The sequence below is a fragment of the Microtus pennsylvanicus genome, chromosome 5, assembly GCF_037038515.1.
Source record: "Microtus pennsylvanicus isolate mMicPen1 chromosome 5, mMicPen1.hap1, whole genome shotgun sequence".
NCBI lineage: Eukaryota > Metazoa > Chordata > Mammalia > Rodentia > Cricetidae > Microtus > Microtus pennsylvanicus.
Genome location: NC_134583.1, coordinates 116,959,924 through 116,975,808, shown reverse-complemented (window position 1 = coordinate 116,975,808; position 15,885 = coordinate 116,959,924). Strand labels below are relative to the sequence as shown.

Below are 15,885 nucleotides of genomic sequence, written 5' to 3'. Positions count from 1 at the left end.
ACGCCTTTGAGAAAGAAAGCATGGTGTCCTCTGTGAGACACTGAGCAGTGAAAAGCTGTTTCTTCTGCCATCTCCCATCCTATCTGGAAGGAATTTAAACGTCTAGCATGATCTATTTCACTAACTCAGCCATCACCTGTTCGCAATCACCGTGTCCCCTGCACAAGAATGTTCTGTTCACTAAGAACAATGGCTGGCGTAGCCACTTGAAGCTCATCTGGACCTCATGTTGTGTTTCTGGGGCCAGGTTTCCTGGAACTTGATTTACATCACACGATCATCCCCGCCAAGTCAGCAGAGAAGTGCAGTTTGGACATGATCCCCGACCTCAAAGCCATGGACCCCCTTAAAGCTAAGACGGCCTCACTCTTTGAGCAGAAATCCATGAAAGGATGGTGGCCATGCTACATGGACAAAGACGGCGCCCGTGTGATGGCTGTATGAGTATTTTCTGGCTGGGTACCATTTCTATGCCTTATCAGTAGACTTACTCGGGATGAGGGGATAAAGACAGACGAGGCTGTGGGTGTGTGCTCGGGGTTGGGGGAAGGGCATGGGTTAGAAAGATGGGAACCAGGAACCAAGGTGATGCTGTATTTCCTTAGGGTTCTTTTACAGGGAGCTTACTGTGTGCTGAGCGGTGAGAGTAGGAAGTGGGGTTCCCAATGTGAGCTTTTCACATCCTAAAGAGGAAAGGGTAAGGGTGCTGAAACGAAGTCCAGACCTTACAAGCATCTTGGAGGATTCAAGATAAGCTTTGGAAAGAAAGCACAGTGCAGCTCACCATGTTGCCAATGCTACCTCACACAGTACTGATGGTTACTAGGTTACATCTGTGAGCCAGGTACCATGTCGCCAATGCTACCTCACACAGTACTGATGGTTACTAGGTTACATCTGTGAGCCAGGTAACATGATAACTGTCTCACATGTGTGATCTCATGTCTAAACTAGCTTACCAGTCCATGTTAATTGCATATTAGTGGGGATGGGTGGGAGGTATAGTATGTGCTGATCAAAGGCCTCCTCCCTTTTCTCCTTACCCACCACACGCCCTTTCTCATCTGTAGGCTGCATTGTGGGTACAGAGCGAGCGTTCACATAGGAGAGCCTATCTTGTCTGGCTAACCCATCCCCAGACGTTTCCAGTGCTTTCTTTCTCTACCCTGTCTTCAGGAAGCCATTGATGTGGACTTTCTGTTACCATAGAGATTAGTTTTCACGTTATTTTCTTAGACTCTGCTGACAGACCTTTGAGGTAGACTCAATCCTCATTTTATGGATTCAAGCAAACCTGAGAGATAAAGCCCCTGGCAGGGTCAGGCCTTCAGTTTCACCTGGCATAAAAACAGGGGCATTGTCCAGGCCCCTCCACCTAAATCGCCTCTGTGTCTGCATTTCACAGGTTGTTGGGGACAGAGATGGTTTATCTGGGTCCTAAAATATCAATTGCAAGTTAATGAAGGCTGGGTATTAAAGTCACCCGTTGTGCCGGCACATACTTAATACCAGCCCTTTGGAGGAATTAGCGGGACAGAGGTGGGCAGATCTCTGTGAGTTTGACGCCAGCCTGGTCTACATGGTGAATTCCAGGCCAGAGCTACATAGTAAGGCCCTGTCTCCAAAAAGAAAAAAACCAAAGGTTAGATAGAATGTTAGACCTTTTTTGACCTTAGGGCCCTCAGCCACAAATTCAGACAACGGCTCCTTTCTAAGGATGCCACGAGCGGTCTAGATTATCCACACAGAACTGCTCCCTGTGTGGATGTGCGTGCAGGGGCCTGTCAGCAGAGAAGCAGCCTCCATCCCCCCACTGATGCAGCTACAACACCTTGAGTTCCCACCAAGCACAAGTTCTGCGACAGATTGATGTGGGAATGCCAAAACCACAGGGACGCAGGAGAAAGAGAGCGTGAGGCGAGAGAGTGATTTGTCCTCTTGGTTTCCCACGCGGCGGCGGTTCAGAAACACATGGGAGAGGAAATGGGAAGCAGTCTCAGGAGGAAAATTGAAGGCAATCTAAGAATTGCTTTACAAGAATAAAAATTGTAGCTTGGGGAATATTCCTCTGGTTGAAGTAAAAATATTTGTGAAACGTGATGTCATGTGTTTAACCTGCTCTGCTTTACTGAAGGGGAAAGTCGAGATGACACTGGAGGTCCTCAACGAGAGGGAGGCAGACGAGAGGCCAGCCGGGAAGGGGCGGAATGAACCCAACATGAACCCCAAACTTGACCCACCAAAGTGAGAGGCCTTCTTTGTTCTGTGTGTTGTCTGGTCCCCAAACACCTGCAGTTCGAAAGCCCCCCCTTCCAGTTGGCTTAATGGGCTGGATTAGCTATTGGCCTTCTAATTTCGTTCTTCACAGTAGGCCGTGGAGGGGGGGATGGGGCGGTAGGTGCTGTGGTCTCATTTTAACCATTCATCTTCCCCATTAAGCCAGAGTTTGATATCCTCAGCATCTGAAGGAACGGGTGTGGGGATCTGAGCTATTCCCAGTCAACTACAAAGGCTAACAAAGGGGAGCTCCCCGGAGGCTGGGAAGGTGGTGGGCACAGTGGGAAAGGGGAGGCTGAAACTGCTCCTTCAACTGTAGCTTGTCCCAAATTGATTAATTCACGATTCTTGAACTGCTACAGTCTGGTAGACAGTCCTTTGTGAGTTAAGAAGGGGAACTATGTCTCGCATTGCAGCCGACCGGAAACCTCCTTCCTCTGGTTCACGAACCCCTGCAAGACTATGCGCTTCATCGTGTGGCGCCGGTTCAAGTGGGTGATTATCGGCCTGATTCTGCTGCTCATCCTGCTGCTCTTCGTGGCTGTGCTCCTGTACTCACTGCCGGTATGACATCTGGGCCTCGGCTTCCACAGCCCTGCGGCGCCATAGCCACCAGGCAGCGACCCTATCACAGCCCCTCTGCGTTTGAAAGTTTAATACACTGCCCAGTGGTAGAAGCCGCATCCTTGATTTTAATGACTTACCACAAGCTATTGTGGTCTAAACAAACCAAACAACAAAAACCCACTGGCTTTAAGAACTCTAGGAGAAAGGCCCCAAGCCTCTATCTGTATTTGTCTAGGTTCTAGGCAGTGTTTCCAAGTGATTTAGTGTGTGTGTAAGCGCGCGCGTGTGTTTGCATGTGCGTGTGTGTGTGTGTGCGTGTGCGCGCGCGAGTGTGTGTGTGTGTCTGTGCTCACCCATGCATACACACGTGGAGACCAGAAGTCAATATGCAGTGTCTTCCTCTGACCTTTGCCACCTTATTTTTTGTGATGGGGGCCCTCACTAACCTGGAGCTTACTGCTTCTGCTAGGACGGCGAGTCAGAGAGGATGGAGATCCTCTTGTCTCTGCTGTCTCTCTATACATCAAAGCCACCATTTCCTGATATGACGTGAGTGCTGAAAATCTGGACTCAGGTCCTTGTGACCCACAAAGCCATCTTACCAGCCCCCCACCCCCCGCTTTCACCTTTCTTGTCCCAAACAATCATGTACCCAAACTCCTGGTCTAGACACTGGTGGTCCCCAAGACCTCAACAAAATCCTCACTCCACTCCAAACAGTTACTGCCTTTGCCTCTCTGGGTCCCTGTACCCACATTTTGTTTTGCAAAATCTTGTTCTCGATGACCCATTTCACAAATAGCTACTCCTTAAATGTCTTCCAATCACCTTAGTTATAAACAAGAGCCCGAATTGAAGGTTTGGCTGTGTGCACAGGCGCTGTGCTCTTATTCCTCCATTCAGGGGATGCGTGGAGCATCTAATTAAAATGCAGAGATGAGACGAAGCAGCCCGAGGGAAGGCAGCATGAATACATACTGGCAGTGTGGATGGGAAGGTCTTAGCTAGGAACCCGCTGCTAAGGACATTCTCCCCAGGGAAGCAGTTTAGTCTCCGGAGAAGGGGTGGTCTAGGCAGAGCAAGCCATGAGCAGAGGCAAAGTGCATAGCTCTGGATGGAGCAGCAGGCACCCCAAGGCTCTGTCTCCAACTCACTTCCATGATCTTGTAGCTCCTGTAGGTTCTGAGTTTGGAGACACCGTCATGCAGACACAGCAGCATCTCTGTGCCTGGCTCCTATCTTCCCCTGTGTAATAGTTTCAGAATTGACTCTGATTATATGCACAATGTTTACTGGTTGTAGGTTATACAATCTCTCTTGACTATTTAAAAAGAAACTCCATATAGTTATTTTTTCATGATTTAAATTCTGTTTTAAAAAAACTCCATATAGTTATTTCTTCATAATTTAAATTCTATCTATGGTGTCATTCAGAGAATGACAGTGTTTAGAGACAGTTGGGACTTGATGGGCACTCAGTAGGTAGAGGGGGGCCAGGGGTGGCTCTGAATGTCCCATGGTGCACAAGCCTGCCCAGCCATGCTAAAGGATGGCATGTCAGACTGAGAAGTCACGTCTCCAAGTAGTCACACAATTTCTGTCTCTCTTTCAGAACTATTTATCGATGAAGATCGTGAGGCCAAACGCATAATGAAAGCAGAGCCTTCAATCAGCAGCAATGAAGAACTGCCTCACACACTGAAGTGTGATTTCAAGACCAAGACCACCCCAGGTCCGTGTGTTAAATACTTCATCAAGACTCGTCAGTTCCTAGCAGGTCTAAATCCTAAGAGGTCAGATAACAGGCTGCCTTCTTATCCTGTTATCTTTTTAAAGTATTAAAAAAAACTTTATTTTCTAAGTTTTGAGTCTGTTTTCTGAGTATTTTTAAGGTGGCTGGTTCCATTTTAAAATTATCTTTCTATGTGCTTTCCATTTTACGATTCAAGTTTGGGAAATTACTGAAATGAATTTGAAATGGTCTGTGTCTTCGTGTCATATGTTTCCTATTTGTAATCAAGAGAAAGAACCTCCATTATAAGAGGTAGCGGGGATGGTTGGAAGAGCTCTTATCGGTGCTACAGCCATCATTGTGGGATTCCGTCTGGACAAATGCCATGAGACTCTTTGCAACCTCAGTGATGAATGCAAATAAAAGTATCTCACCTGGTACATGTGGATGTGTGTCCTCTGTTCTGACTGAGTGGGAGAGAGGCAGGATCAGTTCCACGGCATTCCACTTGACCATAAGCCCTTTACGAGCATGCTGCCAACTTGGGCCAATGGGTCCAATAATACAGCTACCAGTTATGAATAGTGTGGTAGCAGCCTGCCACCCTGTTTTCAAGGCTCTGTGTGTGCCACTCAGTGAATCTGCAATGTAGCCCATAAATTTACAGTTGAAGAAACTGAGGGTCAAAGAAGTTGTAGCTTTTCCAAGGCCACACAACCAAGAATAAGTCTGGATTTAGACCCAGGGATTACAGATCTGCCAGCACCCCACCCCCACCCCCAGTTTAAGTGGTATTCATAAGTACCAGGCAAGCACTCTATCAACTGAGGCGCGTTCTTCAGCCTCTCTTAAGATCTCTTAAAGCAACACTGCAGTAAGGAAAGTATGACCCCATGCCAACACCAAAGGCTCTCAGAATGTCTGCTGGAACAAGTGAGAACATTGTGTCATTCCTACATGTAAGAGAAGGTTATCAAGTAAGTCACTAACAGTTCTATTCAAACGGAAGTTCAAGACTAAGGAACAAGAAATGATGCAATAATTCTATGTAGCTGGCAATTCAGGCAGTTTATACTGCAAAGGCAACTGTCCATCTCATTGCTGAGGTGTTTTGTGGTTTTGATATTTTAATTCCCTCTAGTATCCTGTCACAATTCCCAGCAATCCAAATGTACTCAATCACAACAAACTGTTAAGAAATAACAGCTCTGGCTGGATTGACATGTCCCACGGTGAGGCTGCATGTAGCAGCCACTCTTGTGAAAGGCTACCCCTCCCAGTCACTGGCAGAACTCCTGAATGCCACTTTCTCCTTGGCACTTAGGCCTCAAGTGATTCTTTGGTCTCAGAGGTGAGCTGGTTGCTTCAACCTTTCTAGAGAAATATAGATAACGAAAGACCTACAAACATCTCTGCCCTTCAACTGGAAGGAAATAATCAGAAGGATGGAGGAAGGTCCATGTACACAATCCACATAACAGTGTGCCTACTAATGGTACTGGCTGTGACCTCCCTAGGGATCCATTATAAGACAACAAATGATAGATAGTAAAGATCCTGTATAGATTTAAAAACTTAAAATTTGTCTTTTCTTGGGATGCATATCGACATAAAATAAGGTCTTGAATATGTAAGCTATTTAATGTAATTCATCAAAATGGTGCTAGAACAGTTTGTAGAACATTTATAGTGAGGTTCATAGTGAGGTTATACTTTATGAGGCTTGGTTGGCATTGGAGTTTCTTGAATCTCTTCCCACAGAGTCTAAGCTGGGTTTGAACAGTGCTGTTGTGTGTTTCACGTGGCCGCAGTGAGCTATGGTTAATCTCCACAGCTGACCGTAGGTTCCTTGAGGGATGAGGAGCACCTAGAAGACCCGCACCCCAGGGTACCATGGAGCAGCAGGCTTGGATTTGTATCATGGACATAAATCAGCCAGATTTATGTGCACTTGGAAGAAATAGTGTCACCTCTAAACCGAGGTGAGGGTGTTAAGTGCCCCGGTTCTTAGTGTGGGTGGCTTTAGTATCACATTTACTGATTAAAGTTGGCTGTGTCCTTCTAGGTGTGGAACCAAGAATGGGTTCTCTTTACACAGGACCCAGACTCACTAAGTAGGAGGGGCCTAAGTCAGGGGTACGGCTGCATCATCTGCCTTCTAAGCTACAGCTGCGACCTAGGGGGAGTTCAAACTCATGGTGTAGGAGTCCAGTGGTTGTGGGGACACTTCCGTCGCTTGAGGAGCAAAGGTGCATGTCCTGTTTATTATCTCTGGCTGCACCAGCTGACCCCTCACTGTGAGCTGCAGCTCACTGGTATTATCAAAACCTTCACTATGAGTGGCCTACTACCCATGGGTGAGGCCCTCAGGTTCGCGTTGCCTTCCAGCCTCCAAGTCACCCTGAGCCCACACCTAGAGAATGACTTCCTAACACTTAGACCAAATTGAAGGTCCATGGTTTTCATCTAATTCCAAGACAGTATTTTTTAAGATGATATATTTTTGTTTTGTTTTTGTTTTTATTGTTTGTTTGTTTTTTGCTTTTATTTTATGAGACAGGATTTCTCTGTGAAGCTTTGGAGCCTTTCCTGGAACTCACTTTGTAGACCAGGCTGACCTTGAACTCACAGACATTGGCCTGCCTCCCAAGTGCTGGGATTAAAGATGTGCACCACCACTGCCCCGCCAAGGTGATATATTCTTAGAGGGGAAAAATAAGTCACTTAACAAAAGAGTATTCATTGTTCCAGACATGTATGTTATCTGAAGATGCACAATCAGTATACTACTGGGATGGACCAATCAGAAAGGATGTCTTTGCACATCATGATGGATACAGGCTACTAAATATTCTAGAGCATCAGCCATACCAGGAGGTGCAGACTGGTTTCAGCCTTCATTCTGGGGACTCCTACCGCCATATTCTCCACAATGCCTCCCTGAGGGAACCCTTCCCAAGTAGACAATGGAATGGCTGGCAGGAGAGTCTCTTCCTTGCTTCGCCATGTCTATGTGGAGTCACGAGCATCCTCCTTTTGGGTAAAAGTCAGCAAAGCTCCGCTAGGGTGAAATGATTCATGGGGGGGTACCAGGCAAGGTTTTCTTCCCCTCCCTCAGAAAAAGCTTAATCCTGTCAAAAGATAATGGTCCCCCAATGGAGGTTGTTAGTGGCCCGGTGACCTATAAATGATAGCCAAAAGCTGGAACTAATCCCAGTCCAGTCAGATTGTCGCTTCACTGTGAATTAAATACCACTCGGTCCTAACTCACTGCAGCATGTGCCGCCATTGACACTGGAGCCTTCACTGGGAAAATGAGTCTCTTTCTGTCAGTGTGGGCGAGGAGAGGGACCCGAGAGGCTGATGGGCAGACACTGGAGTTGCTTTTGTCCTTCTCTTTTTATTGCATATTTAGAAAATAAAGTATGTCACCTTTCGATCTTCCTCTTGGTTAAAAGGCTATTTAAAACAGATAGGCAAATTCTGAAACCCACAACAGGGCAGAAAGGGGCCGGTCTGCCTGGCTTTCTGGTTGCTGGCCATGTGACAGTCCGGTACCCCTGAATCCCACCCTGGCTGTAAAGGTCATCTGCCTAAGGACTGGAGCAGTCTCCTTAGACTGTGGAATAGATAATTGCACTAATGCTAAACAGTGAGAATTCCTTCTAGAAACTTCCTTTTCAGTCCAGAAAGTGTGAGCTTTCCACCATATGGAGAAACAGCCTGATTTCAAAGTTTTGCACCCCCGACATCATAAGCATTTCATGCTAAAGCGCTTCTTTGGCTAAGGCGCACTCTGGACCTTAGGCACACGGCTTCTGCAGGCAGATGGGAATTCCATTCTGAGGGATGCCTTACATGGAATGAGTTCATAATGAGTCAACGCTGTAGAGAGATTAAGCGCCCACCATCTTTGCAGCTGAGCCTTGTGTTTGTTCAGCGTCGAATGAGAATTCCCTAATCTTCCTTCAGTTAAACATGGTGAGGTCCCAAGGAAGATGAAAGGGAAGCCACTTTCCCCCCTGGATAGACATCCGTGAAGTGAAATGCCAGAGTTCATGAAGTTCAAGAAAAACACAAGAGAGACATGTCGCTGGGACTAAGTTTGAGGATGGGGACATAATGGAAAACACAGACCCGTGCGTGGGGGCACTCTCCTGACTCGCGTGCAGATTTCCAAGAGAGGCTTGGTCCTAGGTTTTCACCATCGAAATAAACTGAATAAGGTGTGTGTGTGTGTGTGTGTGTGTGTGTCGGAGAGCATGCACATATATAACTTTTGCATTTGATCTCAGCCAAAAGTCTGAGAAACAATGAAAAAAATCATAATTTTGGAACAGCTCCCTTCTAGCATGCTGTATGCTTTTAAGGGCAACCCGATTTTGCCAAAATTCATCTCAGCGTCTCCCCCAAGGGCTCTTTCAGCCTTTGACTTGTATTAATGTACCACTTCCACGTAGTTTCACAAAGTGCTAGAGCCAAACCTGTAATCCTCTCCCCTCATATTTCAGGGAAGTCCTGCCTCGGTAATTACCAGGAGGAGGACCAGGGATATCCAGCTGGATCCAGATGCGGCACGGCAGCCTCACAGACGAGGTTTCACCTGGGTCAGCGGGATAAACAAAATAAATGATGGAATCCTGTCTTAGAGCAGCAAGAGCAGGGGGCCAGGGGATTCCAGACGTCTGCAAGCCTGTGAGCTCAGCACAGCTTGGTCACAACATAACCCCGAGAGTTGGGGCATCTCCCCCAGGAATCCAAAATTCCCTCACTGAGAAAGTGAGCCCAGAGTTCAAAGATCTTGTCTGTCCCCACATGCGTTGAGGTTTCTGTTTCTTTGTGACTCAGTTTCCCTGTATGTAAGATAGGGACAATAATCTTCTTAGATGGTGAAGCTAGAATGATTTACCATGCAGAGTTCTACGGGGCAGTGTAAGCCCTCAGTGTCCTTTACCCTTCACCCTGAGCAGTGCTGTCCTCATGACAGAGCAGGACCAGCAGATGTAAGTCAGAGGCGACACCTGTGACAAATGCAGTCCTAAAAAGTGACACAAAAATAGGCATGGGGATGCACACCCTTAATTCCAATCCTTGAGAGGCAGAGACAGGAGACTCGGGTGTTGAGGAGACCAGCCTGAGCTACTTGGTACGATTCTGTCTCAAAGAAACAAGTCACACAAAATCATTGCTATTCCAAGAGAGCTGCCCCCCACCTCGCCCCAGTTCTGACTGTATAATTCTAACTAAAGAAAGCCGCAGGAGCGAATGCAACTCAGTGGTAGAATGTATGCTTGGCAAATGCAAAGTCCTGGGTTCGATCCCTAGCCCTGAGTGGAAAGATAGAAGCAGTGGAGAGAGTAAGAGAGGGAGAGAAGGAAAACAGAGATTAGAACACCACTATTCCAAAACATTAAACAGAGTTGTGCCAAACAATCCAGCAATTCTGCTTTTTGATGTGTGTTCAAAGGAATAGGGACTCAAAGCCATTTTTGCAATCTCACCATAAATGATCAAAGGTAGGAAAAAGCTACCATAAACTGAGTATCTGTGCCCACCCCACCAAAATTTACATCATGAAATGCAAATCCCAGGTAATGATTTTAGAAAGTTGGGACCTTCCAGAGGGACTAGATTTTGGGGTGGAACACTCATGATTGGGTGATTAGTGTTCTTATTTTAAAAAATCCATAGTACATTCCTCTCCCTTCCCCTTGTGAGGACACAGTGAGAAGATGCCCAGTTATGGACAGAAATCAGGTCCTTACCAGACACAGAATCTGCTGGTGCCCAGAGCTGAGATTCCCCAACCTCCGTCTCTCTCAGAAACAAATTTCTATAAGCTTCCAAGTCAGTAGTACGCTAATCTACCGGGCCAGTGGCCTAACCCACCACTCCAGGGACGCTGATGGACGAATGGACAAATAAAAGGTGGAGAATACACATAATGGGATATTATGCAGCCTTCAGAAGCAAAGGCACTCCGACTTCCTGAAGTATGAACCAAACTTGAGGACGTTAAGTGAATAAGTCATATGTGAAAAGACAAATACATTCAGCATAAAATGCCTTGCTTGTTCAAATTCCTAGGGAAAGTTAGGAAATAGAGTGCCGGTTACCGGAGGCTGGGGAACAAGTGGGATGAGGGAGCTGGATGAGACAGTTTCAGTTTTACGAGATTCAGAGTTCTGTAGCTAGGCTGTGATGGGTTGCACATGTGTGTATTTAATGTCATTGAACTGTACACTTAAAATGGTAAATCTTGCGTTATATGTATTTTACCTCAAAACCATTATGAGTGATGAAAGTCCTTCTCATACCCTTTGGGAATCCAGGAACCTACTCCTTTTCTCACTTCCTGTAGAAAATCATGTGTTCGGGCTCCTGGGGACAGGGGGCACCTAGGGATTGTCCCCAAATGAATCTTGTTTCAACTCGCAGGTCTTCAGGGGGTCTTTTGATGGCTAAATCCAAAGATAACTGCTGGTGTTTAAGAACTGGGAAAAGTCACAGGCTTTTTAGTTTCTGACATATCGAAAGGTCTGCCCGGACTTCACAGCACAGAGATGGGCTGGAGACATGTGTCACCAAGTCAGTACAGACCTGCGTGCCATGGACCCTTGATGCCCAGACCCTCAGGGCTCTGGGTGTGGGAGTCTGTTACATTTTGTACCCAACATCCATCCAAGACAGAATAAACTGGAAACTCCGAAGTTGGGCAGCTCTCAGCCCGTCTCTGTTATTGCAGTGATGCCCTGCCTCAGTCTACTCTAGACTTCAGAGAAGTATCCCCCTTGCTGTTAAATCTTCAATACATTCCCAGGCACCCCAGTTGGACCACGACCTCAGGGTTCCAGGAAAATGGAGTTAACCCAGCCCAGCAGGCCATCTCAGAAATGCAAAGCCACATGGTCAATATAATCAGATGCTCAATATTGTTAGAGGGAAGAAAAATTAGAACGACAAGGAGATAACATACAAATTAACAAATTGCATGTGTACCGGGGATGGATCTGGGGACTCAGACCCAAGGCCTCCCACGTGTGGAGCAAGCTTTCTGCTACTGAGCTACAGCCACATGCCTGGAGTTTTCTGGGTCTCATTATGTAGCTCAGCCTGACTTCAAACCCTCAATCCTTCGGCCTCTGCCTTCTGAGCGCAGGGATTACAGGTATCTACCACCATGCCTAGCTCCTGCATCATGATGTCTTATACTTCATAAACCCTACAGTTTTTTGCGTCCAGTTTTTAATTTTAAAAAGGTTAGAGATGCTTCCCTTCCTAAAACGACGGAGTCTGAACAGTACATTAAGGTTAAAAATACAGACCTTCTTACAAGGCCTGGTGGAGCAAACCTTTGGCCACAGAACTCAAAGGCAGAGACTGGCAGATCTCTAAGTTTAGGCCAGCCTGGTCTATTTAGCAACTTCCAGGCCAGCCAAGGCTACATAGTGAAGCCCTGTCTCAAAATAAATAAATACCTTGTTGTTTAGTAAACAAACACATTGCACAAGTCACCTAAGGATAGGATGCAAGACAAAAACATTGTTCTTGTGGTCATTCAAAGGCACAGGTAGACCGAAAATCAGAGTGTCAGGTCTAGCCAGGAAACAGAGGTCTTGCAGGGACTTCAACAGAGGTAACTGATACAAAAGGCACCTCGGATGCTGCCCAGTAGGAACAAGGACTTCAAATGACTTGCAGATACTGCCACTTACATTGACCACAGCAGAATAAGAGACAAAGAAATGTCCTGTGTTCCCTTCCCCCTGTCCTCCAGCCAAACCAAGACACGTTTGCCCAGGCCAGAAGAGGAGAACAGAAATGGCCTGAGTTCACGTAAGCAAGGAGGGCAGCAGGGGGCTACACAGAACCCAGCCACTCCACTCCTTATACGTGGTGTCCCTTCAACCCTCCATTTCTCCATCTCGCGTACGAAGAAAGCTCAGAGGAACTACCCAAGAGCCCTCCAGTTTCATAACAATTCCCTTGTGAAACTAAGATTCAGGCCTGAATAACCTGGGGTCACAGCCACTCTGATCTGCTAGCACCACTTTGAGATAGAGTATAGTCAAGACAGATGAACTATTAACCAGATCAAACAAAAGGACCCAAAATCTCAAGATTAAATCAAGTTACTTAACAACTGTCCTGGTTTAGTTTCCGTGACCGTGATAAACACTATGGCCAAAACAATCTTGGGAGGAAAGGGATTGTTTGGGTTCCAGGTCATAGTCCATCATCAAGGGAAGCCATGGCAGGCACTGGAGGTAGAAACCTGGAGAGCGGGCTGAAGAAGAGGCATGGCGGAATAGTGCTAAGTGGCTCACTCGCCCTCTGGTTTGCTCGGCTGACAACAAAACTCACCGGGACAGCTGCCTCCCAAAGCACTATATTTTCAAGTTTCCTGTGATTTGCCTGCCGTCTTGTTCGTGGGTCCTGTTTGCGCTGGTCCCAGGGAAGAGCTGGACTTCCCTGAGCCAATGGCCTCGACCTATCAGTTCTCACCTGGGTCTTTGCTCAGTTCCTGCTCCTGGCACCCAGTGGCTGAGGGGGTGAGGAGGGTGAAGGCCAGACGTGGGCCCAGAGAAACTCTGGAAGGCATTTTGTGGGAGGGGAAGCTAAGCCTTCCTCTACTACACCCTGAAAAGCTGTACACGCTTCCTAGGAATTTTATCCTTTTCCATGGTCGCTTTTAAGATTTTAAATGGGGCCAAAGAGATGACTCCAAAGTTAAGAGGAGTGGAGTTCTGTTCCCGCGCCCACGCGGCAGCATGCATCCCCTCATACTGCAGTTCCGGGAAATCCATGGCCTCTTCAGGCCTCACACTTAGGCACACACACACACAATTTAAAATAAAATAGATCTTTTTTAAAATTAATGTAATTAAAGTCATTACAGAAACTTGAAAAGGCATACCAAAATAGGAAAAGTAGTTTAAGAAAAAAAATTAAGATATCCATAATGTTATTATCATAAGCTGTCACATTCATGGTTCTCAGTACTTTCTTCTGTTTTGTTTTCAAAAGGCATAAAATTGGGGTCCTAATCCCAGGACTTCCTTGGATTTGCCTTCTCTTTCTAAAAAAAAATATTTATGACTTTATTACCATTATTCTTATTATTTGGTTTTTCGAGACAGGGTTTCTCTGTGTAATAGCCCTGGCTGTCCTGGAACTTGCTTTGTAGACCAGGCTGGCCTCAAACTCACTGAGATCCACCTGCCTCTGTCTCCCAAGTGCTAAGATTAAAGGTGTGTGCCACCAATGCTCCACCTTGGATTTGCCTTCTTGATACCTTAGTTTTATATCTTGAATTTCTTCCCCTTCTTAAATTCTGTTTCATACACATTTCCCCACAGCACGGGGAGTAGTAGCATAACAGTCCAGCATATAATAACAATCCTTTCATATTGATCTGCCCTAGGCTCAGTTCCCTGTCGTTAGACAGACTTTGCTTCCAGTTCTTTGCTATTTAAAATTCCTCCTTACACATCCAAGGCCAACGACCATGGTTTACACTTGGGGGACCTTGGGATCTCTTCAGTCATTAATATCATAAGAGCAGAAGTGATCTTTGCTTTGGTTCACCCAAATTTATATCTGAGACAGAGCAGCCATTGTTGAAGGGATGAATGACTTTCTCATTCATTCTTGAAGATATCAAATTCCCAGAAGGAAAATGTCTAAGGCAAAGGGCAGGAGCACATTGAAAGCCCCAAGGACACGTGGCAATTGCTTCCTGGACACATGGACCTGTTTGTACATACAGCTCCCAGCAGAGTCGGAACAGCTCCACCAGACCCAGTGCCCTTTCCTTGGCCTCCTCTGTTCCTGTGAGTCCCTCCCCAGGTCCTGATTGTGGGGCCTCAAAAGTATCTTAGAAAGCAGAGAAACCTGCAGGTCTGTTTGGAGGGCCTCTGTGGGGCCCAGAATTCCCCTTCACCGTCTGGAGAAGCAAAGAAATCCTTTAACATCTTTCAAAAAGAAGCATGTGTGTGGGCTTTTTCAGCTTAAAAACGTGATTCCTCAAACATCCCAACATACACAAACAGAAAAGACGTCAATATACTTGAAACGCGTGAAAGTGCCTCTAGCCTCCACTCTAAGATCTACGCTCCGCATTATGGTCACGCCAATTATAAAAACAGTACATTTTCTTTTTAAGATAAAAAAAATTAAATTGTACATACCTTTTAAAGGAGGAGGAGGGCTTTGGCTTAGTTCACACAGAGGAAGTGGAGGGCAGAATTAACTGTAAAACAAAATTTCACAAGACCAAAAGGTAAGAGCAGAAAAGTGACTGTCCACAAAGTTGAATGGAATGGTTCAAATTTAGATTTTCAAAGTGACTTAAGCCATCTAGGAAAACAAGTAAACAGAAAGTGCAGCTGTTCTCACTTGGTTGATAAAACCATTGAGATCCCTGGGGGAATTAAAAACACAGAGCAAAAAGAGACCCAGACCGGAGGCATGGTGGAGTAGGACCTGCACTAGGGGCACAGAGGCCAAGGCTAGCCTGCGCTACCACAGTGCGATCTGCCTCAAACAAGGACGCCATCACCAACTACCAGCAATTTTTTTTCTATTTTAGAGGGGGAGGGAAGGCTGGAGAGATTGTTCAGTGGTTAAGAGCATTGGCTGATCTTCCAGTGGACCAAGGTTCAATTCCCAGCACCCACATGGCAGCTCAGAGCTGTCTATAACTCCAGTTCCAAGGGATCCAACATCCTCGCACAGACATACATGCAGGCAAAACAGCAATGCACATAAAAACAACAAATCAAAAATTGAAAAGAGAGGGCCATGGAGTTGTCTCCCCAATGAGTACAGTGCTTGCCACTCAAACATGAGTTTGAACCCCAGCATCTACATAAAAGCTAGCCTTGGTCACATGCACATGACCTGAGCAATATGGGTGGAAATGGGAACCGTGACAAATCCCAGGGCTTGCTGGCCAGTCAGTCTAGCTAAAATAGCAAACTTGAGTTTCAGTGAGAGTAACTGTCTCAAACTATAGAGAGGGACAGAAGGACACACTCGATGTTTAACTCTGGCCTCCATATGTGGGCACACAGGGCAGCACACACCCCTGCCCACTCTCCACCCCCATCTTTGCTCCCCCACGCTAAAGGTAAAAATGTTTCAAAGTTTCAGTATAGTTCCTACATTTGCTGAGTCCACAATGAGGGCTGACTGATTTGGGGTTTTTGTTTGTTTGTTTTGTCTTTCGTGTGTGTGTGTGTGTGTGTGTGTGTGTGTGTGTGTGTGTGTGTGTGTTTTGTTTTTTTTTTTTTTGAGACAGGGTTTCT

At 46.2% G+C, this 15,885-nt stretch overlaps 1 protein-coding gene across 2 annotated transcripts in view; it reads left to right on the top strand.

Annotated features, from left to right (window-relative positions):
- The window catches only part of Myof (myoferlin), a 139,918-nt gene extending 134,902 nt beyond the window's left edge, over positions 1-5,016 (top strand). For both annotated transcript variants that reach the window (XM_075973937.1, XM_075973936.1), the window contains 4 exons: positions 248-438; positions 2,135-2,244; positions 2,694-2,841; positions 4,457-5,016. In XM_075973937.1, the coding sequence (XP_075830052.1) occupies positions 248-438; positions 2,135-2,244; positions 2,694-2,841; positions 4,457-4,495 (488 nt within the window). In that variant the 3' untranslated portion in view covers positions 4,496-5,016. The remainder of the gene's footprint in view (positions 1-247; positions 439-2,134; positions 2,245-2,693; positions 2,842-4,456) is intronic.
- The last annotated feature ends 10,869 nt before the right edge of the window (positions 5,017-15,885 follow it).